This window comes from Canis lupus, chromosome 15, assembly GCF_048164855.1.
Source record: "Canis lupus baileyi chromosome 15, mCanLup2.hap1, whole genome shotgun sequence".
NCBI lineage: Eukaryota > Metazoa > Chordata > Mammalia > Carnivora > Canidae > Canis > Canis lupus.
The window spans coordinates 35,204,650-35,227,296 of NC_132852.1; the positions used below are offsets into that span (position 1 = coordinate 35,204,650).

The 22,647-nt window shown below is 44.0% G+C and overlaps 3 protein-coding genes across 13 annotated transcripts in view; 2 read left to right on the plus strand and 1 right to left on the minus strand.

Moving 5' to 3' along the window:
• The window catches only part of PLEKHA2 (pleckstrin homology domain containing A2), an 81,964-nt gene extending 76,352 nt beyond the window's left edge, over nucleotides 1-5,612 (plus strand). For 3 of the 6 annotated variants that reach the window (XM_072776530.1, XM_072776529.1, XM_072776531.1), the window contains 2 exons: nucleotides 1,227-1,304; nucleotides 1,745-4,699. In XM_072776530.1, the coding sequence (XP_072632631.1) occupies nucleotides 1,227-1,304; nucleotides 1,745-2,107 (441 nt within the window). In that variant the 3' untranslated portion in view covers nucleotides 2,108-4,699. Of the gene's footprint in view, nucleotides 1-1,226; nucleotides 1,305-1,744 lie in introns of all 6 variants that reach the window. The other 3 variants (XM_072776533.1, XM_072776534.1, XM_072776535.1) reach the window with 2 other exon arrangements.
• A 267-nt stretch (nucleotides 5,613-5,879) lies between these two features.
• On the plus strand, nucleotides 5,880-19,614 carry HTRA4 (HtrA serine peptidase 4). Of its 6 annotated transcripts, XR_012007692.1 has the most exons (10): nucleotides 5,887-6,418; nucleotides 6,812-6,911; nucleotides 7,851-8,055; nucleotides 8,927-9,121; nucleotides 9,556-9,588; nucleotides 11,052-11,166; nucleotides 11,576-11,633; nucleotides 12,052-12,147; nucleotides 14,869-14,954; nucleotides 15,476-15,686. XR_012007692.1 is itself a non-coding variant. In XM_072776528.1 (9 exons), exons 1-9 carry the CDS (start codon nucleotides 5,941-5,943, stop codon nucleotides 15,639-15,641), a joined length of 1,446 nt encoding a protein of 481 aa, XP_072632629.1. In that variant the 5' UTR covers nucleotides 5,898-5,940; the 3' UTR covers nucleotides 15,642-19,614. The 6 variants fall into 6 exon arrangements, 3 of the variants coding, with proteins under 3 accessions (XP_072632629.1, XP_072632627.1, XP_072632628.1); XR_012007691.1 differs by lacking the exon at nucleotides 15,476-15,686 and having other exon boundaries at nucleotides 5,880-6,418; nucleotides 11,052-11,257; XR_012007690.1 differs by lacking the exon at nucleotides 14,869-14,954 and having other exon boundaries at nucleotides 5,884-6,418; nucleotides 11,052-11,257; nucleotides 15,476-19,614.
• On the minus strand, nucleotides 17,615-22,508 carry TM2D2 (TM2 domain containing 2). The gene is made up of 4 exons (XM_072776536.1): nucleotides 22,172-22,508; nucleotides 21,269-21,356; nucleotides 19,272-19,387; nucleotides 17,615-18,344 (listed from the first exon to the last, which is right to left on the minus strand). The coding sequence occupies exons 1-4, from the start codon at nucleotides 22,396-22,398 to the stop codon at nucleotides 18,131-18,133; spliced, it is 645 nt and encodes a 214-aa protein (XP_072632637.1). The 5' UTR covers nucleotides 22,399-22,508; the 3' UTR covers nucleotides 17,615-18,130.
• Between the last annotated feature and the right edge of the window lie 139 nt (nucleotides 22,509-22,647).

The window sequence follows — 22,647 nt, forward strand, 5'->3', positions numbered from 1 at the left end:
CAGACTCCCCGTTGAGGAGGGAGCCCAACCCCAGGACCCTGGGACCATGACCTGATGAATTAAAGGCAGACGCTCAACCACTCAGCTATCTAGGTGCCCCTAAAACCGTTTATTTTCTGAGTGTCTTCTGCACACACCTAACCAGTAAGGGTTTGTTTGGGGTGACAGAAAGGGGTCATATTTTAACCTGATACAATGCAATGTGAAAGAAGAATTTGGAGGATGGAGAAAGGGACCTATGTGGACTGTTTTGTGGGCTGGAGTGTGGCGTTCACATATACCTTACCTAGGCACACAAATGCACACTTGTGATGTGGGTGGTACTGTTAGGGGAAGGCACAGAGGGGGTGGAGAGAGATTAACAAATGGAAAGCTCTGGAGGTCAGGGATTTGGTCTTGGTCTCATCTCTGTGCTTGGCACCTGATGCCACGTGTTAGACTGAGGAGGGCCACAGCAAACATTTGCTAGGTCTAGTTGACCCCCTGTAAGGCTGGAAGGCACAAAGAATACCCAAGGCTCCACCTGCCGCTGCTCGCCCATTTGATTTTCCTTCATTTCTTCACGGAGCTGCTGCTGCCCTCTTCTGGGGTTGGTGGGTATTTCTGGGGGATATGCTTTTTAATGGTTCAGCAGGATAATTAATTATCTGTAGATAAGCTTGGTGCTGGATATCTACTAAACTCCAGGCCTGGATGGAGTCCTGACAGACCCAGGTCACTTGTGCTTCTAGGGGAGCCCTGTTCCTGGAGATAACATGTACCTTGGAGGATTTGTAGAGGATTTGGCTTTAGCGGGACTGGAGTTGAAAATGGGAGTATTCTGTTTGAATAGCTGTGGTAGAAAGATGTCTGCACGGGGAGTCAGGAGAACTGAAATCTAGACCAACTATAAATTTTGAACTTTGGCTTTCTGGGCCTCCTTTCCCTTCTCTGTAAAACAGGATCCTAGGCCAGGCCAGCTGTGTTCCAGAGAGGGTGAGGGGCTTCAGCAGGTACGCCTCTGCCTCACTGCAGAGCAACTCCACTTTGAGCGGTTTTGTTTATGTGGTGTCAGATAAGAGTTTGCAGGAAACAAATGTCCTCAAATGTCTGAGAGCCCCTGGACTGGATGACCTCTGGGATCCATCCAGCTCTAATGGTGTGATGTTTTTAGAATTGAATCACAGACTTGAGAGCTGAAATCATAGTGCGTAAGATTTCTCCTAAGTGCTGTGGGTGTTTTGCAGGCGGACAGTCCAGAAGACATGCACAGCTGGATTAAGGAGATCGGGGCAGCTGTCCAGGCCCTCAAGTGCCACCCCAGAGTAAGTCACTTCCTTTCTGGTCATAGTCACTGTCAACTTAGAGATGAATTCTCTTTGAGTGGGCAGGTTTTATTTGGTGATGTAGGCAAGCAGTCTGGCCCTCGATGCAGCTGAAGCTGTCCTGTTTGTTTTCTCTTTCTACTAATTTAGGTACAAAGCTTTACTTTTTGTTTTGTTTTGGTTTTGGTTGTTGGAAAGAGGTGACGGGTAGGGTTGGGTAAAGAAACAGAGTCTGCAATGTAGTCTACACATCTCCCTGCCAGGCAGACCTTGACACATCTGGAGTGAGTCATGTTGGTCATACTTGATTTCTGTAGACAGGTGTCTCCGGACCTATGAGGTGGTGATCCTGGGTGGGTGTTCTTCCTGGGGCTTTGGGATAAACATGGTCAGGAAAGGCCTTATTTTCCTTTGGTTTTTTCTTCCCTGTTATTTTGTAGGATATGTCCTTTTCCAGATCCATCTCTTTGACTCGCTCTGGAAGCTCCAGCCACTCCGGGGGGCCCAACTCTTTCCTGTGCAGGGGGCGGCCACCTGTGGAAGAGAAAAAAGCTCTCTGCAAAGCCCCCTCGGTGGCTTCGTCCTGGCAACCCTGGACACCTGTTCCCCAGGCCGGGGACAAGCTGCTTCCCGCTGAAGAGACTCCTGGGGACTCTTTGCTCATGTCTCGCCTTGGGGAGAGCAGTACTTCTGGGGTGTTGCCCAGCTCCCGGATAAGGCACAGGTCGGAGCCCCAACACCCCAAGGAGAAACCATTTCTGTTCAGCCTTGATGATGAGAGCATACGGACTTCTGATGTGTGAAAGAGCACAGTGTCCTGGGAGGGGGGGAGGACTCAAGAAAAGGAGGCCATGACTCAGTTTCTCTACCTTTTGGAGGACAGTCAGAGACCCTTTGGCACTCATATTCCTGTGGATGCTCTGTGGGGGGGTGGGGGCCATCCAGCAGGCCTTTCATTTTTGTTTTAAATACCAATACAGTGTATTTAACTTGGGAAGTCACTAGGTTAGACCTGTAGGCATGCACAATGGAGAGCAGGTTGCCACCAATTGGACTACTCTGAGGTCTTCCTGGTGAGAGGAGGTTGGGAGTGCAATTTCATCCCTAACCAAGTTTTATTTCCTTGTCTTAGTTTTAGTTTCTTGCTTTAGTTTCCAGGCCAAGCACAGAATCTTGGGCTAGTTATCTGGTTTATCCAATTCCTATTTATTGGCCAAGGTCTGACTATGAAGTCGGAAGGTAGTAAGTAACCCCAGCTGAAAGCAGAAGATCCAGGCTCTAGCTTGCCTGGGATACCTTCTGAGGGGAGGTGTTAAAATCTGGGGGCTGATGGGTAGCTCTCAGAATGTCTACTAGGATAGATCCTCCCAGGGGACCTCCACAGGGGAAGAAATAGGGATCTCATGTAAGGTATGAGGAAAGATTCAACCTCAGCATATCAGCCACTTTTGGGAATTAATTCTGTTACTGTCTATGACCCTAAATAATGTTAACGTGATAGACCTGCCCACAGAGTTTGTGTGTCAGACCCTGAGGATGGGTTTATCAGTGTTATAAGTTACAATTGTAGACAACAGAGCAGACATTTCCATTGGTATGGCATTATTTGGAAGTTTGCAGAGTTGTTAAGTGTATGATAATATCCAGCGTGATAGATCAGATCTCTGTTTCAGAATGTTAGAGTTGCATTAGAGCAGGTGCTGGGAAAAGACGGACTATAGTTCATCCAGATAAACTTTTCTGATCCATGCTTTCCAGACAGAAGAAACGGTCTGTTTTAGCACAGAGTTCTTGAATCCTTACTTCATAGCTTTCTTCAGTGGGCTGATATTAGTCTAATTTTAAGTGCTGTATATTATATACCCTGGCAGATTTGCTTTCTTTCTACTCTTTTTTATTGCCCTTTGAATGAAGCCTTGTGTACTTGCATGATCAAACCTTGTAATCTGATAAGGTTCCATGTACTTAACAGTGAAGAGATGCAAGGATAATCTTGAGAGATATTTATATTTTTAATAAAATAAAAACTATGCACAGAAACATTAATTTAGAGGTTCTGCATTGCCAACTAGAGATTTCCCAGGTAGAAAAGCATCGATTGCATTTCCTGCCCAGATTTTTGGGTATACCTTCTTTCATTTGACAAGAAGATACTATTTCCAGGGTCCCTGGGAGAATTTGTCCAACTTACATAGTGACCTGCTAACCTATCAGGTTCCCTACAGGGAGAGAAAAACTAACTCATTTCTGTCTATGCCATTTATCAGCTAGATCAGTTAATTACCTTTAAATTAAAAACTAATGACTATAGGAAGATACCGAGAGAAACATTTTTACCTAAGTAAATCCCTTCCCCTTCCTTATGTCCAGATCTAATGTCATCAGAAAGCCTTAGGGGCTTGAGGGTAATCTGTGTTCCATTCAGGCACTGTAGTTCCCTTGAAGCCCATGTCATGTTGAGAACTTTTCTTGAGTGCACTGCATTGGAGCTATTATTCATTATTATTCATAATTTAATTATTTGGCCTAGTGGTCCTGTTATAAAAAAGACATCTAGTACTGGATTTCTCTCTCTCTATCCTCTTTTTTTCAGATTCTTGTATACTTTTGTCCTCAGAAATCTGTGGTTTAGGAGATAGTTATTTATGAGTGACCAAGGTTACAGCTTCAAGTAACCTGATACGTAGTCATTTCAGATTCTTAAGTCTCCTTGTCTCTGGTTTCATCCTCAGATTTTCCTCAAGAAAATTCTTCGGCTAGGTCAAAGAAAATACACAATAATTGATGTTGCACTAACAAAAATAAGTTAGGAACTTTTGAGATCCCTTTAAACATTCCCTAACTCATAAAGCTATCATCGTTTGGTGTTTAAACTGTGAAAATGTACCCATTTCTCTTTTGTTCAGTAAAATCTCTGCTAGAATACTATTGCTAAATTAATTGGCTATTATAATAAGGCTGATATGTTTCTTATTTCAGTAGGGCCTATTTTAAAAATGTGTTAAATTAAACATACTTATAAATCTAGATTATACTCTTATGATAGAGGGAAACAAAGACTCTTAATTGGCAAATACTTGGGGAACATTGTTAACGTAGTTCCAACACCAGATAAATATAATTATCTTCAGTGAAGTCTATAAGCATTCTCATTCCCAAACCTTATTTCAGAATTCCTTTTGTGCCCATATTTCTTACCTTCTGGCCACTTTCACATCAAAACTTTTTAATGTCACTACACAACGTGAGTCAAAGATAGTGCATATATAGTCAAAGCATTTGGCTTTAAATGTGTATGGAACCAGATGGAAAAAAATAGAGCAGGGATGCAGTATAGGTTAGTAGTTAAGTGTGTAGGCTCTGGAATAAATCTGAGTTAAAAAAAAAAAAAAGAACCAAAAAAGGTACTACATTTTCTTTGTGTAATAAAAACCGCTGAGTTGTGCTGTTTTCATAAGACTTTTGAAGTGGTCTTGACCCAGTTTGTGTAACAGTATTACAGGTGGTCTTCCTATAATTGAACTATTTACCATCCCTGTTCTTGAGAGCTTAAGGATTTGCTTACTCAAGGTCACTTGGTGGTTGGTAAACATTGACCTTTTGCTTCCTGTGAGACATCATAAACCTACTAAGATGTAGAGTAGGTGCTGGCCAAAATAGTGGAGGTTATACATTTATTTCTGAGTAGAATGCTACGCTCACTCACATGAGAAAGGGCAGAGGTAAGGTCTAGCTTTGTAGTCACTTGAAGCAAAAAGGGTTTTTTTTTTTTGTTTTTTTTCTTCCTGAATATAACTGCTCTGCTACGGGCTAAAAGAACCTAACTTGCAGGTTCAGTAGTTGAGCGATGGAATTTGATGTTTGCTTTCACTGTTGACCAGTAACACCATTTTGGAAATTGAGCTTCCCAAATGAGCTTTAGTTTATAAACTCTGAACATGTCAAAAATGTTTAGTAAATCTTTTCTACCAACATCACTTTTTTTTCTTACTCCTTTTTTCTCAATGCTGTCGCCTGCAACAGTCATACAGTCACTCATGCTAAGTAGAATTTGAATAAAGCTAACATTAGCATAAATATACTGTTTGACCTCTTCCCCTACTGCTTATTGAAGCTGTGGCATGATTCGGTGTTTTGAACCAGTATGTTTCAGCTGTGAAATGCACTCGCTGTAAGCCCTGAGCTGAGTGCATGGAAACTGTTACGCTTCTCATTTTATGTGATCTCCTAATTGGTATGTAGCAAAAATAGTTTTCTAAAACTGTTTTGTTGCTTGTTTTTGTAATAAAACCATGTGAAATACTGAAATATGGTGTGTGTTTTCCTAACGCTGACCTTCTGTTGGTGAGTGGGTGATCTCTCTTGTCAGTCTGCCCCATTACTGGTTTTCTGGACCTCTCGAAGTGGGTGCCTGCAAGGGGGGGAGAGCTGGGGACCTCCCTTCATGGCAAGAGGGGGAGCTGGCGCTGGGGCGGGGTGGGGGGGACGGGTGGTGTGTGTGTGTATAGAGGTCGGCCAGGCTCTGCCCCTTAAAGCCGGGGGGCTGACGGAGGCGGCATCCTCCGGGAGAGGGAGGCTCTTTTTAGAGCCGTGGCGGGTCCAGAGGAACCGGAGAGCGTGGAAGAAAGGGCGCAGGATGACCAGACCGCCGCCGCCCGCTGCGCTGGGACCGCTTCTCCTGCTGTGGCTGCTGCCGGCCTCGCTGCCCGTGCCGGGGGTCGAGGCTAGCAGGTCGAGGCCCCCGCTGCGCTGTCCCGCGGCCTGCGAGCCCACGCGCTGCCCCCCGCTGCCCGCCTGCTCCGCGGGGTCGTCGCCGGTGCTCGACGGCTGCCGCTGCTGCCGCGTGTGCGCGGCGGCCGAGGGCGAGGCGTGCGGCGGGGCCGCGGGCCGGCCGTGCGCTCCGGGGCTGCGGTGCGGCGCGCGGCCCGGGGCCCGGCGTCTCCGCGGCGCCCGGGGGGGCACGTGCGGCTGCCCGGCGGCGGGGGCGGCGGTGTGCGGCAGCGACGGGCGCACCTACCCCAGCCTGTGCGAGCTGCGCGCCCAGAACCGCGCGGCGCGTCTCCGGGGCGCGCTCCCGGCCGTGCCGGTGCTGAAGGGCGACTGCGCGGGGCGAGGTGAGCGCCGCCCGCGGCTCGGGGTGCTCGCAGCTCCCGCCGGCGCCTTTGCCTCCGGAGTCAACTACGCGTTCCCAGTTTTCTCTCCTTCTTAGGTGTCGCCTTACCAGTGCCTGCGTGGTTTCTCCCCGCTTGCCTCCCCGGGCCTGTTAAATACCATCTCCCCCCCCCTCCCTTTTTTCCTCTTACCCACCCGGGATAACAGGTGTAGTTCCCTCAAGGCGCATCCTTCCGAGTTAAGAGGCCCTTAGCTCTCAACTCTGCAGCGAATAGAGGGGGAGCCCGACGGGAGGAGCGGGAGGGAAAGGGGAGCGGAGTTGGGGAGAGACCCGGAGAGCTTGCATAGGGCGCCCGGCGCACTCAGGCCCCCAGGAACCAAGCATTTCTTCCCAGAGGCCTGGAGTGTCGGCCGGCTCCGGAGCCAGTACAACTTCCTCGCGGCGGTGGTGGAGAAGGTGGCGCCCTCCGTGGTGCACTTGCAGCTGTTCCGCAGGTAAGGGAGGCAGGAGGCCGCCCGCCCGCCTACCCGCGGCACCCCGCTCCAGGCCCCCACCCCCGCGGCGCAGGCGGCGCTGAGTCCTAAAACCCGCTGCGAGGAAATCGCGGCCCTAACAGGCTGGATAATCCGTTCGCGGAGGTTTAGCCAAAGAGCGGAAGCGTAGGGATTGCGACCACCAGGTCCGGGCTACTCCTCTGCACTTAGGAGCGTGGGGTTTCTCTCTCCCTCAACTCCCACGACATAACTGAAGGTCAGATGTAGGAGCTAGAAGGCACCCCCATGGTGATCTTGCTCGGGGGGGTGGGGGGGCTCGTTTTCATGGAAGGAAATCCGATGTCACGAAGCCACTTGGTGGTGGAACCTAAGCGGGAAACAGCCTTCTTCCACTTCCTACCTGCCTGGGTCCTCAATAATGTAGCACTGGGTGCACGTTTGCTCTCAGGAGTGTGATTAGGGTAGGCCTCTCTGAAGCAGAGGGGTGCTGCTCTGACCAGCACTGGAGAAGGAGGCGAGGGGGGTTGTCCCTGGAAAAGGAAAGTTGGCATCAGCTCTCTGTTCTGCTCCTAAGAGGTGGCCAGGGTACTGAACATGAGTCTAAGTACTCGTGCAGGGAATGAAAACACAGACAGGGGGCACCTGGGTGGCTCAATGGTTGAGCCCCTGCCTTTGGCTCAGGGTGTGATCCCAGGGTCCTGGTATGGAGTTCCCCATAGGGAGCCTGCTTCTCCCTCTGCCTATGTCTCTGTGCCTCTCATGAATAAATAAATAAAATCTTAAAAAATAAAAATAAAAAAACTCAGACGGGATAGTAAAATGTCTGAGAAAACTGTGGTGGAGGTGTGTTTGATCAATGAGAGGTTCCCATGTCCCCAGACTGTGATGGATCCCCTGATTTTCCTGCCTTCTGCTTATGCTGTTGTCTTGTGGGGACAGGTCACCTCTTAGCAGCAAGGATATGCCTGCATCCAGCGGCTCTGGGTTCATAGTGTCTGAGGATGGGCTCATTGTTACCAACGCCCACGTAATCACCAACCAGCAGCGGATCCAGGTGGAGCTCCAGAGTGGGGTCCAGTATGAAGCCACTATCAAGGACATTGACCATAAATTGGATCTTGCGCTGATTAAGATTGAGCCAAATGTGAGTGTGCAAGGGCCAAATCAGTCTGTACATCTGGAGATTTTCATCAGTTTGCTGCCATTTCCCTCACTGCCCAATTCCCACACATCTTTTTTTTTTTTTTAACTTGGTATATGTTCTTTGCTAAATTTCCTTTTTCCCTATTTTCCACTCTTATTTTCTTTTATGCCTGTTTGTATGTCCCTAACAATTTCTATTAACTATCCAGCCTCCTTTACCTCCTCCAATAGCTGCTGCTGCTGGGAAACCTCTCTCTGCTTGCCTTAGAATACTAGGACTGATTACAATGGATTCAAGGATGCTAAGGAATACTTTGAGGTCCTTGCTGCACAGTGTGGTCTGCACAACAGCAGCATTGACATTATCTGAGAATCTTAAAAAATGTACAATCTAAGATCCCACCCTGGTCTACTGAGTCAGAATCTGCATTTTAATAAGATCCCTGAGTGATTCAAGCACACATTAAAGTTTGAGAAGCACTGCTCTGGGCCATCTCCTTTCTGTTTGTGGTTTGATTTTGACTATAGAATTCTGAGCTGGTATAGTGCTAAGTGAGTTGCTAATATCAGTGGTATGTTCACCAGCTACTTCACTGCTGGCTTAGTTATAGGAATTTCTACAAAGCAATAATTTTAGACTTTAGAGATGATCCTGATCATCTTATGGAGTGACAGTTGGTGGTTGCTGGGATTTGAGGAAGAAGCATTAGGGACTTGTAGAACCTAGGTGAGTGGGTGGGTGATTCTTGCATTGGCAGTGCCCAAATGATAGAGACTGTGTCAGATGTGGGTTGTACGCAAATACTGGTTGATTCTCTTCTTGATTTGTTCTTCACCTCTCTACCCTTCCCACCCCTCCTGGGTGCGTGCAGGGTGACCTTCCTGTATTGCTGCTGGGAAGGTCATCCGACCTGCAGGCTGGAGAGTTCGTGGTGGCCTTGGGCAGTCCATTTTCTCTGCAGAACACAGTGACTGCAGGAATTGTCAGCACTACACAGCGAGGGGGCAGAGAGCTGGGGCTGAAGGATTCAGACATGGACTATATCCAGACTGATGCCATAATTAATGTAAGTCACTTGGGAGGGCCATCCTCAGCTGATAAGGTAGGGCAGGACAGGGAGAAGAGCGTGTCAGAATGCCCTCATGTCCCTTTGGTCTGTTGGGGCTGTGCAAAGTCCAGTTGGATTCTCATGGGAGGGATGGAATGCCATGTTGTTAGAGTCTAGCCGGTTTGATGTGATCATCGGCATCCATGATATTGGGTTGTCTCTTAGGGTCTGTCCTAGAGGCCACCCCTACTGTAGAAGGTGATGGTCCTCTTGCTGTTGTCCTTTACCTGCACTGACTTCCCTGTTGGTGATGACAGTGGGCATGGCTTTGCTTGCCTGGGAGGAACAGGGGCTCACCAGAGCAGGGTGCTGTTGGTAAGCCTCTTTAGGGACTCTGTATAAATGCCAAGGAGAAAAGCAGCACTGATGACTTTTTCAAAATCTGTCTTCAGCACGGCAATTCTGGGGGCCCCCTGGTGAACTTGGTAAGTGGCTACTTTCCTTGCTGCTTCTTGTCTCTTCCAAACTTTCAAAGACTTTACACATTCCATAATGCAGACCAGAGATCTGTGGATAGGACACTTTACGTAAATGGTTAGCAAAACTTTAAGGTCATTGGTGGATTTATCATCACTTGTCACATGGCATGTGATCTCACCCAAGTGACGGTGCCAGGGTTCACTTCTGCTTATTGACATCTCTTCAACATGCTTTCTGTTTTCATCGTGCAGTTAACAAAAGTTAACTAAACTGTATGTCGATGTCCAACTGTACTATGAAATGTCGATCCTTGAGGACTCCCTGCTGCTACATATGAAGATCTGTCCCTCATCCCAGAATGCCAGCTACATGACGTGGTCTGTTGAGGTTTTTAGACCTGAGATAGAAAAGCCACAGTGAGAACCCATTACACTGTCTTTTATTTAATTTGTAAAGTTTTATTCAGCATCTCTAGTGGAAATGCAAGCATTTCTAGTTGCTCAAATACACTGAAAACAGAGAGTGCAGTGCTATTTGATATGCAGTCTGTGATCATGCTGAGGCCCTTTGGGCTGTTTTTGGTTCCTTACACATTATACTTGCTCTTTGGAGGATGAATCGTTATGTGAAATTACTGAGCCCTCCTTAACTCATAGCAACGCGGGTAATTTTTTTGTGCCTGCTTTCTCCAGTAGACAACGAGTTTACTAGAGCAGGGGTGACGTGCAGACCATCAGACCACACTCCAGACCTACTGAGTTATGATACGTATTATAATATGACCGGAAGTCTGCTTTCTACCCTTCCCATGACCCAATGAGGGCTAAAGGATGATGAGGTGCACGAAGATGAAAGTGGTTCCCACTTCATAGCTTTGGCCTCATAAAGCTTTGTTCTCAGAGGTCAATCAGCTAATTCTGAAATTTCACTGAAGTGTTGTTGCAAATCCAACAGCGTTCTCTCTTTTCCATATTTATTTTTGGTTTCATAAATAGTCCTTGTCCCCTTCACGGTGTCAACATACAAACTGTGGCTCACTTTTAAAATCATTTGGTGGAGTAGAAAATGAACTCAAGCTTAAAAAAAATTTCCTCAGAGGCACCTGGGTGGCTCAGGGCGTGATCCCGGAGTCCTGGGATCGAGTTCCGCATCTGGCTCCTGGCACGGAGCCTGCTTCTCCCTCTGCCTGTGTCTCTGCCTCTCTCTCTGTGTCTCACATGGATAAATAAATTAAAAAAAAAATCTTAAAAAAACAAAACACCACCACCTTCCCTCAGTGGCGATTTGCACAGGGCAGGGCCCCCGGGGCCCCCTGTCCTCCTACCCTCTCCCCCCAGCCTGCTTCTCCTCTAGCCGCTCTGTGCTCTGGACCTCCCTGACTAGCCTCACTCTCTCTTCTGCTGGTCCTGGCTTTGCATTGGCCACTTTGCACAACTTGGCGAGCCAGTGAGGTCTCCTCCCTTGCCAGGATGGTGACGTAATTGGCATAAATACACTGAAGGTGACAGCGGGAATCTCCTTCGCCATTCCCTCCGATCGAATTCGACAGTTTCTGGCAGAATTCCACGAGCGGCAGTTGAAAGGTAACAGGGGGGTTTCTCCCCCTCCTGCTTTTCAGGAATACTCGGGCTATTGTGGAGACCGCCATGGGGTTCTGTGGACTAGGGGTCCCTGGTACGCAGCTCTTAGCACGGTGGTTCGGGTGGCAATATGGGCAACTAGGCACAAAACCAGGCATGTGTCCTGCCCAGAAATAGGTGAGTTCTGGCAGAAAGGAAACCCATGGGCTACAAGAAAAAAGAGATGAGAGGCGGACGGCAGCAGTGTCGGTGCTAGTGACTAAAGGTTCCCTGAAGCGTGTTTTCATTGCTGACAGCCTGAAAGGGCAGCTACAATTATAGTACGGATATTCTGTGACTTGCTGTCTTTTTAGGGTCTGCCAAAAGGAAAGACGTTTTGTTGTTAGTAACACCCTATAACTTTCCTTTCCAGGAAAGGCTCTTTCACAGAAGAAGTATCTCGGTCTGCGGATGCTGCCTCTCACTATGAAGCAAGCAGGGGTTTCAGTATGTCTGGGTTGTTTCTCAGAAGGAAAGGGCACACATGGACAGTCTTAACAGGGAATCTAAAGCATGTGGACCACAGTTAGCTACTCTTGGGAGAGTAGGCCCCGTTATCACAGGGTAGGTATCTGCCTCTGCCTGCACCAATATTTGACACTATGTTTCAGTAGCTTCTTTCGCTATGGCTATACCTGATAATGTCCAATGATTTGGGGCTTTGGTAGAGAACCGGGCCACCCCCAGGTTAGAATAACTGTGACCAGCTTGATGGAATCCTCCCTGGCTGCCTGAAGCTTTGAGTAGAACATATGAGAGTACCTGTTGAGTTGGAGGCTTTGACTGGGGCTCAGGTGGTGAATTCATTGTTTCTTAATCTTCTGGGAAACCTTTTCTCACTTTTCTTAGCCTTCTTCAAGAGATGAAAAGGCAAGATCCAGATTTTCCTGATGTGAGTTCTGGGGTTTTTGTGTATGAGGTGATTCAAGGAACGGCTGCTGAAAGGTAAGAGCTCAGGCCTTGGCCCAGCTAGGGCACCATGGTAAATATGTGGATTGAGATGTGCACTGTGAGTACAGTGGCTCAGCCCACACATGGCTGTTAACACTGAGATGTGGCTGGTGTGACTGAGGAAGTGAATCTTGTCTAATTTTAATTTATGTAAATTAAAAAAACCCCAGAGGCAATCAATATAAAAGATTTTTCCATTAAACATACCTTTTGTTTTGGAAGGACTGCCTTTAACTTTAATTACTGCATTGTTTAAGATGTTATATAGTAGCACAACAGTTGTATGTTGTTTCTAGTGGATTTCAAAGACATCTATGAAACAGTCTAAAGTACCTATTAATAATTTAAAAAATTATGCGTTAAAGTGATAATACCTATATTGTGTTAAATAAGTATATTATTAAAATGAGTTTCATCTACTTTGAAAGAAAATTTTTTTAAAGATTTTATTTATTTATGAGAGACACAGAGAGAGAGGCAGAGACACAGGCAGAGGGACAAGTAGGCTCCCTGTAGGGAGCCCGATGTGGGACTCAATCCCAGGACCCCAGGATCATGCCCTGAGCCAAAGGCAGATACTCAACTACTGAACCACCCAGGTGTCCCTATTTTTAAAGAGATTTCTAAAATTAAGGAAGTTTTTAAAAATGTGACTACCAGAAAATTTAAAATGACATATGTGGCCTGTCTTACATTTCTATTGGACAGTGCTGATTTAGATTTGTGTACCTGTGTCTGGAAGGACTTTTTTGGGGAAGGGGATGATTCTTTTTTCTTGTAGCCCAAGCATTCATGATGAGTTAATAGCATAAGTTTAAAGTAATTTTGCTAGCAATTCTTGAATCTACTTTTGATACCTTAGTTATTAAGAATAGGAAAGATTCGGGAGGGCTAAAAGTTTAAGAACATATTTTAGGTACTTTAAGACACTTTTTTCTTGAACTCTGGAAGACTATATCAGACGCCAGCACTGAATGAGTGAATGTTAATAAAGCAAAGGATAGAACAGCTCATCAGAGAAGTGCTCCAGCTGATTTTACTCATTTTTAAACTTTTATACTTACTGAGGGAAGAGGTGGCTTGTCCTACAATTATTCTCCTGGATCTCTCTCTTATACTTCTTCAGTATACCTCTCTCACTGCTTTTGTTTCTCGAGAGCTCTTTTTATATTATGGCAACTTTTTTAGTAGGGGGAAGAAACCATGGGGTACTAAAAGTTAATAGCTAAGGGTTAGGTCTCATGTTACTAAATTTGGCATGTCATAGGCTTTTTTAGACTTTCTTGCTTCCTGCCCTTCCCCTACCCCTTTATTTTTATCTTTTGGTTCAAGGCCAAAGCTATTTCTTTCAGTTCTCCTAGTCCTTGCTGCTCAAAGTGTGGTCTGTAGACTAGCAGCATTGGCTTCACCTGGAGCTTTAGAAATGCAGAATGAAGGGTGCCTGGGTGGCTCAGTTGGTTGAGACTGGACTCTTGATTTAGGCTCAGGTCATGGCCATGGGGTTGTGAGATTGAACCCCGAGTCGGGGTCTGCGTTGAAGTCTGCTTCTTTCTCTCTCTCTCTCGGTCTCTCTCTCTCTCTCTCCTCTCATGTGGCTGTGCTCTCTAAAATAAACAGATCTTAAAAAAAAAAAAAAAAAAAAGAAATGCAGAATGACAGGCCCCAGCACTAAATCAGAATCTGTTTTAAACAAGATCTCCAGGTGATTTGTATAAACATTGAAGTGTGGGACTACTGCTTGCTTGAAGTCACTGATAAACCAGAAATCTATTATTTCTGGCTTCACCCAGTTATATCTATCTATCTAATTGTTATTTATCTAATAACAGTAATTACAGTAATAACAGCCAGCACTTATTAACCCCTTACTATGTCAGGCATCACTTTAAGTGTTTTACATACTTTTTGAGCCCCCAATAGTCTATGATATAGGCATTATTTTACAGAAACAGCAGCTATGGTACAGAGAGGTAGTTCACTTGAGAGGTACATATAAGTCAAGAGCAGGGATGTGGAATCTGGCTTAACTCCCGGATTGTCCTGTTTTGTAGCTGCTTCTCTTGTTTCTAAGAGGCAGAGCGAGTGGCAGGAAGATGGGTTTTCAAGTCTGAAAGACCCAAGGTCAAACTCTACTTTAAGTCCCTTCCAAGCTGTAGCACATGGGATAGGTTATTTATTATGGCTGAGCCTCATACCCTCATTTTGGTGCATACTATACACTCAGCAATAACTGGCAGGTTTCTCTTTTTCTACCTATAGAACTACAGTGGATTAAATTTCTTGTTTGTGCACTGTCCCAGTCATCTTCCTGAGCTGTCCTTGTGCTAAAGGTTTTCCAGGCTTTTAGCTTTGCCCTCAAACTTCTCTTCACATCCTCTGGCTTTAAATTTGTATTAAAAAAAAAAAAATTAACTCCACATATCTTGGTAATCCTCCCATATCCTTCCTTTGGTTCCACATTTCTTTAAAATGATGTCTCCTGGAATCATTTAATTTGATGTCTCTCTTCCAGCTTACTATTGACCTAAAGTTTCTAGAATATATATTCTATGTGAAGCAAATATATTGGAGACAAAATATAATCACAACTTTGGGGAAAAGCAGCCTAGAACCAGAGTCTTAAATATTTAGACTTGGAAGGGTGACTGGTTTTTGACTTCCTGGAAGCAGAGCAGTCATACAGCTCAACAGACTCTTCATTTCCATAACTTGTAGGTGGAGATGGGGCAAGTGAGTGAGCTCTCAAAACCGAACTGTATGGGGGAAAAGTTTATTGCTTGTGTTCTTCTTCATCTTTGCTGGTAAGACCAGGAGTATGTTTGAGGTTTACAGATAAAAAATAAAAGCAAAATTCCCTATTCCAAACCAAATCCAATAATATGGGAGGAATAAACTTTTTACATGATTCTGTTAGAAGACTGAATTTATAAAGGTAAATAGGATTGTTGTCCCTAGGTGGTTTCCTAGCATATCTTACAAGAGCCCTCATATTTGAAAGGATTGGGCTATTTCTGGTTTCCTGTTTGTATGTTTAATGACAGCAAAATAGGGGTGCCCCAGTGACTCAGTCGGTTAAGCCTCTTCCTTTGGCTCAGGTCCTGATCACAGGGTCCTGGGATCAAGCCCCACATCAGGCTCCCTGCTCCGCGGGGAGTCTGCTTTTCCCTCTGCTCCCTCCCCTGCTTGTGCACACACACTCTTTCTCATAAAATCTTAAAAAAAAATGACAGCAAAATAGTGTCATAGGAGACAGACATTAAATTCTAGATGGGAACAAATAAAACGTATAATTTCATGGTCTTTCTTTCCTCCCCTCTCCCAGCTCTGGGTTGAGAGACCACGATGTAATTGTCAGCATAAATGGGCAACCTGTTACCACCACAACTGATGTTATTGAAGCTGTGAAGGACAGTGATTCCCTTTCCATTATGGTTCTTCGAGGAAGTCAAACTTTGATCCTGACAGTCACACCTGAAATAATCAATTAATTATCTTGCTTTAAAGAGAAATCATCTAACAAAATCAAAACTATATTACCTGGTTTGTATTGAAGATGTGCCAAAGATGGCAAGTTTTAGGGTCTCTTAAGAGAAATGAATGTTTTAAAATACACATGCACGCACACACACACACAGGGACTGTTAGATTGGGGTGCTCTACTGTTGCTAAGAAGCCTCACTAAAGCAAGTGAAGGACATGGTGCCAGGAAGTCTGGAAAGCTGATAACATTTTACTTAAACACAGGAAACAACTGAAAAACAGTCAGTTTCTATTTTAACCTTGACAGGACACTTGTGGATTTTAAAATTTCTCTATAGTCACAAACTGGGTGTAACACCAACGTACACACCCACATACACACATGCGCACGAGTGAACAGACCTACTGAATATGAAGAGACAACCTGAATCCAGAGTGCAAAGGAAATAGAATTTTTAATAATACTACCTTTCTCAATCAGTTTTTCAGGTGGTACCACATTTGGCCAGGGTTTGTAGGTACAGAGGATGAGCATCATTTCTTTTCTTTTTTTTTGATGAGCATCATTTCTAAGTCAAATTCAAATTGACTACTGTGGACTGTCACTGAGGAATACTAGATTCTAATGATCACCCTGCCTGTGGTCTCAGAGCTTTCTGTGAGAGGGCTTCTTTTATAGGACAAATCCTTCAATAACTTCTAGACTTTGACCTTTTTACTCATCCTTATCCTCCTGGCAACATTAGTGATTTTGAATCTGAAAGCTGCCAAAGTGTTGGTGTTTTTAAAGAAAATTGTTTTTGATGGGGCTTGTGAATATCCTGAAGGAGATTTTTTTTCCCAAGTGTGGGATGAACCAGGATTTGTGGCTTAGTGTAGTACCTTATTTTTGGTAAGATTTTAATTTGTTTTCCAGATTTCTCTTACAAGTTAGGTTTTTTTTTTTTTTTAATATGGCATCTCCTTAAATTCTATGCAAAATTTTAAGTGCATTTTTTTTTTTTTTCCTGGGGATGAGATCCAGTTTCTTGACGACCTACAACAATTTTAATTATTACTGTTACAAACAAGGTTATGGTCAATGTAGTACAGAATTCTCAAGGCAGAATAATGTTTTAATTTTTACACAATTGCCAACCATTTGATAATATAAACACAGTGATCCTATTAATCAGGGATGATAAAGTTGAAACATTTAGAAAAGCTGCTTCATAAGGATAGAACGTATCTGGTGTTATTTTAACCGATTCTTGGTCCTTAAGTAATCTATTATGATTGGTTTTAGGATTTATCCTGAATATCGGGCTTTTAGTTTTACTTGTCTGAAAGTCCTCCTTTTACTTCATATTTAAAAGTTCTTTTCAACTTAAATTGCAAAGGATGGGAACTAAGTTTTTAAACCACTTATAATTAAGGATATTTCCTTTTATTCCCAGTGACTTGGGAATGCAAAAGCTTGGCTGTCTCTTTTTCGCAACTGCTGACTACTGTTGCCCACAGTGAGAGCTTCCAGTACCATGCTTATTTTGATGGAATGTGTTATGTTTGCCCCCATAAATTACATCTTAACTCTACCCATTGCTCAGTAATTCTGTCCTTTAAGTAAGAATCTTTTTTTTTCCCCCAAAGCTATGAGGCTTTTCACCTTATCTTACATAATTGTGGAGAATTTTAGTTTTAGTTTTACAGTTAGTTGTAGGAGATCTTTCTTACCAGCCTATAACATAGACTCTCTAAACTAGTAGATAACTAATTTTCAGATAGGATAGCCAAGAGGATAGCTAAACCCAGACATATCTGATTATTGTTGGGCTTTCAAAATATAATTGAAATGAAATTATTGCACGGTATATACTGCCTCTGGAGCATAATGATGTAACAATAGGGTTTATTAATAGAGTGGCTCATTTCAAATGCCCAGCTTTTGGCAAAACAAACAATTTTGAGTCTCATTCTACCTACTGAAAATACCAAACAGCACTCCAGGTTGGGAGAATTTATTCTGCAACTTGAATTCAGAAAGTCAGAATTTCAATGTGTATTAAAATCCATGGCCATTTTACTTCTGCTGAAGATTTTCATTGGTTCAGCTTCATATCTCCTCTGCAGGAAGATTTAAGGTCACAAAAGGCACAAGGCTAAAAATATTCACTGTGTTCATCTTGTTGGGTTTACTTGCTCTAAAGTATTGAAGATACAGCAATGTACAGAAATACATTATGGAAACCCCTCTACAACTTGTAAGTTAGCCATTAGCCTTTATATTTTTTATGTAAGGAAAGGTACATACTTGATTCCCAAACACGTTTGCTTGTCATTTCTAGTCTGCAAGGTGAAATTTGGGTTGTAAACCCAGAGTCCACAGAAACCTTCTTTACCAAACCTATTCCCCCGAAAGAGGGAAAGTAATGGCCAGGTCTGATATCAAGGAAGAGTTTTGAGCCTGTAGAGATGAATTCAGAAGACATGTCTCTCTGGACCATGACAACAGCTGTTCTTAGTAAACAGTGCACCAATTGCTGCCATCACTTGGCATCAGCCCTCCAGTAATAAGCAAAATAAGGTCGACAAACCACCAAATCCCAAGTCCTCCAAGTGTCAACAGCTTCCCTACTGCTGTGCCAGTGTGTCCGAGACAGAAACGGTCCACTCCAAAACATCCCAGGAAGAAAGAGTAGAGTAAAGTGGTTATGAAGTAGTGTCCTGTATATCTAGACAGAAGGAACGAAAAGGAAGATGTTTACCACATGAAAATTAAAACACTTAATGATTAGTGAATTTAACATAAGCGAAAAGATGGTGTAGCAGTTCCTCTGTGGCCTCTTCTCTTCCCCATAAAGAAAATCTCTAATTGGTCTCAAAAGAGTACGACCCAGGACATAGAGGAACAAATACTGAGTTGGATCAGACAAGAAATAATCAAGCACATTTGCTCTGTAGGCATCCTGGGAAGAGTGGAGTCTGGGCCCCCATGTTTCTCCCACACGGGCTCCTTTCCTGAGGCTGCACTTCTGAATGCAGTTCTTTAAAGAAATGTCATCTTTCCTCACATGAACACTAATTTCCATATACTCTTCTATTGTTTTGTGGCAACTAAACATGAGGTTTCTTCAATAAGGATTTGAGTTTTACATTTGCAATTGCTCTAATATTGTCACTAAACACCACAGGCTCCATTAGCAAATGATATGAATATATTCTGTGTCTTCAAGAAAAATTTACAGAAATGACCCTAATTCTTTTAAAGATAAACTTATTTTCCAGGGGAGAGACCCACACTTTTCATAATAAAACTTTTATTCTTCAAATATTAAGGCTATTTTCACAGGATTTATGCCTATCATAGGAATTTTGGAGCTAGATCATCTGGTCCAACACCTTTATTCTGTAGGTGAGGGACAGTTTCTGGGCTTCCAAAGCACCTTGCTAGTTGATGAATTGAGACATTTAGAACTTATGGCTTCTGGTCTCTTAAGTCCAGTGCCCTGTTTATAACCACATTGCCCTTGTCCATGGATTATGCACAGCAATAATGTTGCCCCTTTAACACTTAAGATAAAAGTCACATCAAGAGATGACAAAGAAAAAAGCTCTACCTCTAACCAAGTACCGCCTACCCCATTCAAAGTAACACTTACTTTATACAAGGTTTATTCTCTCGTAGGAAGGTCCTAGGACTGGCACACTCAATCCCATCTAGGGCCCGGCATTGGACTGAAGTGTGTTCCACATCACCGTAGGCCTGCCCACCAAACTGTGGCATGACAACCAAAACAAAACAAACAACCTAAACTCACCAAAGCAAGTTCTGTAGATATATCTTTCTATTCACTAATTAAAGGTGACTCAGGATGATAACTGTACTAACAAAGTTGGGTTAAGCTGTGTTCAAGAGCAAGGAATTTAGTGATTCAAGGGATTTTAAATTATTCCACTCTATTTGTACATTGTTTTAAATAAACTGATTTTTCTTCTTTATGACTAGCTTCTCCAATATAATAAAAAATTTATCATCAGTTTCATTAAATACCATTTAGAGTAGATGAACACAATGCTTTAATTATATTTACAGGAAAGAGAACACATTACTGAGCATTTGGGAATGGTCAATGTGGATTAGAGGTCTGTTTTATATATATTATAAATGAACATAATTAGGTAAGAACTTGAATATCATCTGAATCAGAACTTTTTTTTTTTGGTTGTGAATGTGTGATTATCAGATATCTATATTACATTTTTGTAGAAGTTTAAATTTCAGCAAAAAATTTCAGAACAGGACCTCTTACCATTTATGTAACTGAATTCTAGCAGAGAAAGCACAGCTGTACATTCTCCACGGGCACTTTATTAAGTACTTCACTATTATTTTCATTGGTGCATTCCTCAAAGGGAAGGGAGTCGGAAATCATACCTCCCCTGGGATTCAGTGCCTTTATACTGGTCCTCTAGGACTTGTGGGGAAAGTGGCAGTTTGAGTGCCCTGACAGGATCAACTCAGTTTTTAATTAAAATGGGCAAAAGTAGGGGCACCTGGGTGGCTCATTCAGTTGAGCATCTGACTTGATTTCAGCTTAGATGTGGTCTTGGGGTTGTGGAATCAAGTTCTACCTCCAGGCTCTGCACTTAGCGGGAAGTCTGCTTGATATTCTCTCTCTCCCTCTGACCCCCTCCTCACCCTCACCCCCATCCCACCCTCACCCTCACCCCCCACTGGCTTGCTGTCTCTCAAATAATCTTAAAAAAAAAGTGGGCAAAACTAAGTGATCTCTATACAGTACTTAACTTTAACCTTCAAAACCTTCATTGATAATTATCAATAGAACAAAATCTCATTGTATTGAAAACATTTCTTTATACACGATTATACTAAGAGTTGCCTTTTTGGTATTACTTTCAGGTTTATTCCTCTGTCTCTGATTTAGTACAAACAATATTTTCCCATAACTCTCTTATATCTGATTGAATCTTGACTTGCATTGTGCAGCACGAGGAGGAGGTATATGAACTTCACTGGTTGTGGGGAGACTAACTAGGATGTTATTAATGGAACTGAATTGAATGGCTTTTTTCCATTCCAAGAGGCCATTGTTACCAAAGGCTTCTCCTTGAATACTATAATCTCCTACAAAGGCATATAGTGAAAGACTCCCATCTCTTTCCTAAGGATATGGTGGAAACTGCTTTCCTCATGAAAAGAAAGATCATTGGCAAAAGGAGCTTTGCCCCAAATGCATGTGTAACAAAGATAGAGCTCAATCCATTATTGGTTTTTTAGAAAGTGCATAAGCTTTTTTTTTTTTTTTTTTTTTTTGTTCTTTTAGGAAAGTGCACGCTTGAAGGATAATGAGAAGGTGACATAATAGCTTTAAGTCAGTCAATCTCAATAGCTCAAAGAACAAAAGACAGGTTGGTCTGTGCATTTGGGTAGTTTTGGCAGACACCACTTCTTCCTGAGGAAATGAAATGTCTTATTCAGTCACTGATGCTGGCCATGCTGCAAATTTCCAGTAAGTCATTCTAATGAAGTCTACAAAAAGGTAACTTTGTACCCGTTATACCTTTTTGTAACAGCAGTTAGCCAGTACTATTTCTCTATGGAAGAGTTTTCGTATAAAACAAAATAATAACCCACCTTGAGACAACCATAACCGAGCTCCTGGGATGCAGTTGCATTTCCAACATGATCCACTGGGTCGTCACATTCTATAAATTCATCAGGTCTGTAAATCACCAGTAAGGTCATGACCATCATTCTCATGTTTTTTCCAAAAATGGCTGTTTACATGTATATAATCAAAACAGGCAAGAGACATTTCTTCAAGTTTTCTAGGGTTTTATTCTGACAGTTCCCAAGACAAGAGATGCTGTCAGATTGAAGAAGAGCAGTCAAATAGACAGCCATCCAAATGATCCTTTCATTGGGAGTGTTTCTGGTCCTATTTCTACCTGATTCTCCTTCTCCCATGGCTGTCTCCCTTTCCTAGGTAAAGAGCCACAAGGCTAAGGGGGCGAAACTGAAGCCAAAAGATTCCCAGTTCCCCCTGCATCTCCCAAACGCCTTTTCTTATGGACTAAAAAAGAGATGTTAAAAATGACTTGGTTCTGCAACGGTTAGGATATTGCTTTTTTTTTTTTTTTTTTTTTTTTTTTTTAAGAAAGTGCTTGTAGACAAGGTCAAGTAATTTACTCCATTCGTGCCTCATTACTAGCACCTACGATGGATTCTCCTTTGGTCAAAGGGAGCAGCATAGAGAAGGCACAACCTTGTATCCTTCTTCCGGAGACTATGTGATGTCACTCCTCCCTAGTTCTCCTCTTTCGGGATCCCAAAGGATCTGCCACGGACCCGCAAGGTTTTCCCCTGCACATTGGTGAGAGCAGTGAGAAACCTGTCATGACATTTATCTCCCGCGTGCTATCAGGTCCTCAGGTGGAGAGGGTCTGAAAAAATAAAAAGCAGCCTCCCTTCCCCTACCCAACACCCATATATCTCTGGCCCCATCGCCATCTCCGCCTCGACGACCGGGTAGCTTACAGGTAAGAGCAAAGGATGACTGGAGAGTGGGGGTCGCCATATTCCCAGCTCTGAGCGCCAGCTGAGCCCTCCGGGTGGGCGGCGCCAGCGGATGTGAGCTCGGGCTCGGCGGTAGCGTTGTGCGAGTGACTCCGAGAGACACAGTGCAGCAGAAGGAGATTTCCCAGCAGCAAAGCCGCCTGGCCGCACAGAAGTAAGTAACTCACCGGGCAACCACCCAGCACCATCTTCCCGGGGCCAGTAGCAGAGACCCGACCTCAACCACAAAGCCGGGCCCAGCAGAGCGGACCCAAGAGAGTCCTGTCTGGTCAGGCCTCTAAGCGTAGCCCCACCCTCGCCACCAAACAGCCAATGGGCGCGCAGCTCGACGCTCCGCCCCGCGCCAGCAAGCCAATCAGGAAAGGCTGCGCAGGGGGCGGGGCTGCCCTTCACTTCTCCTCGGTTCCGCTTCTGGGTCTCGCGCTCCACCTACTTTT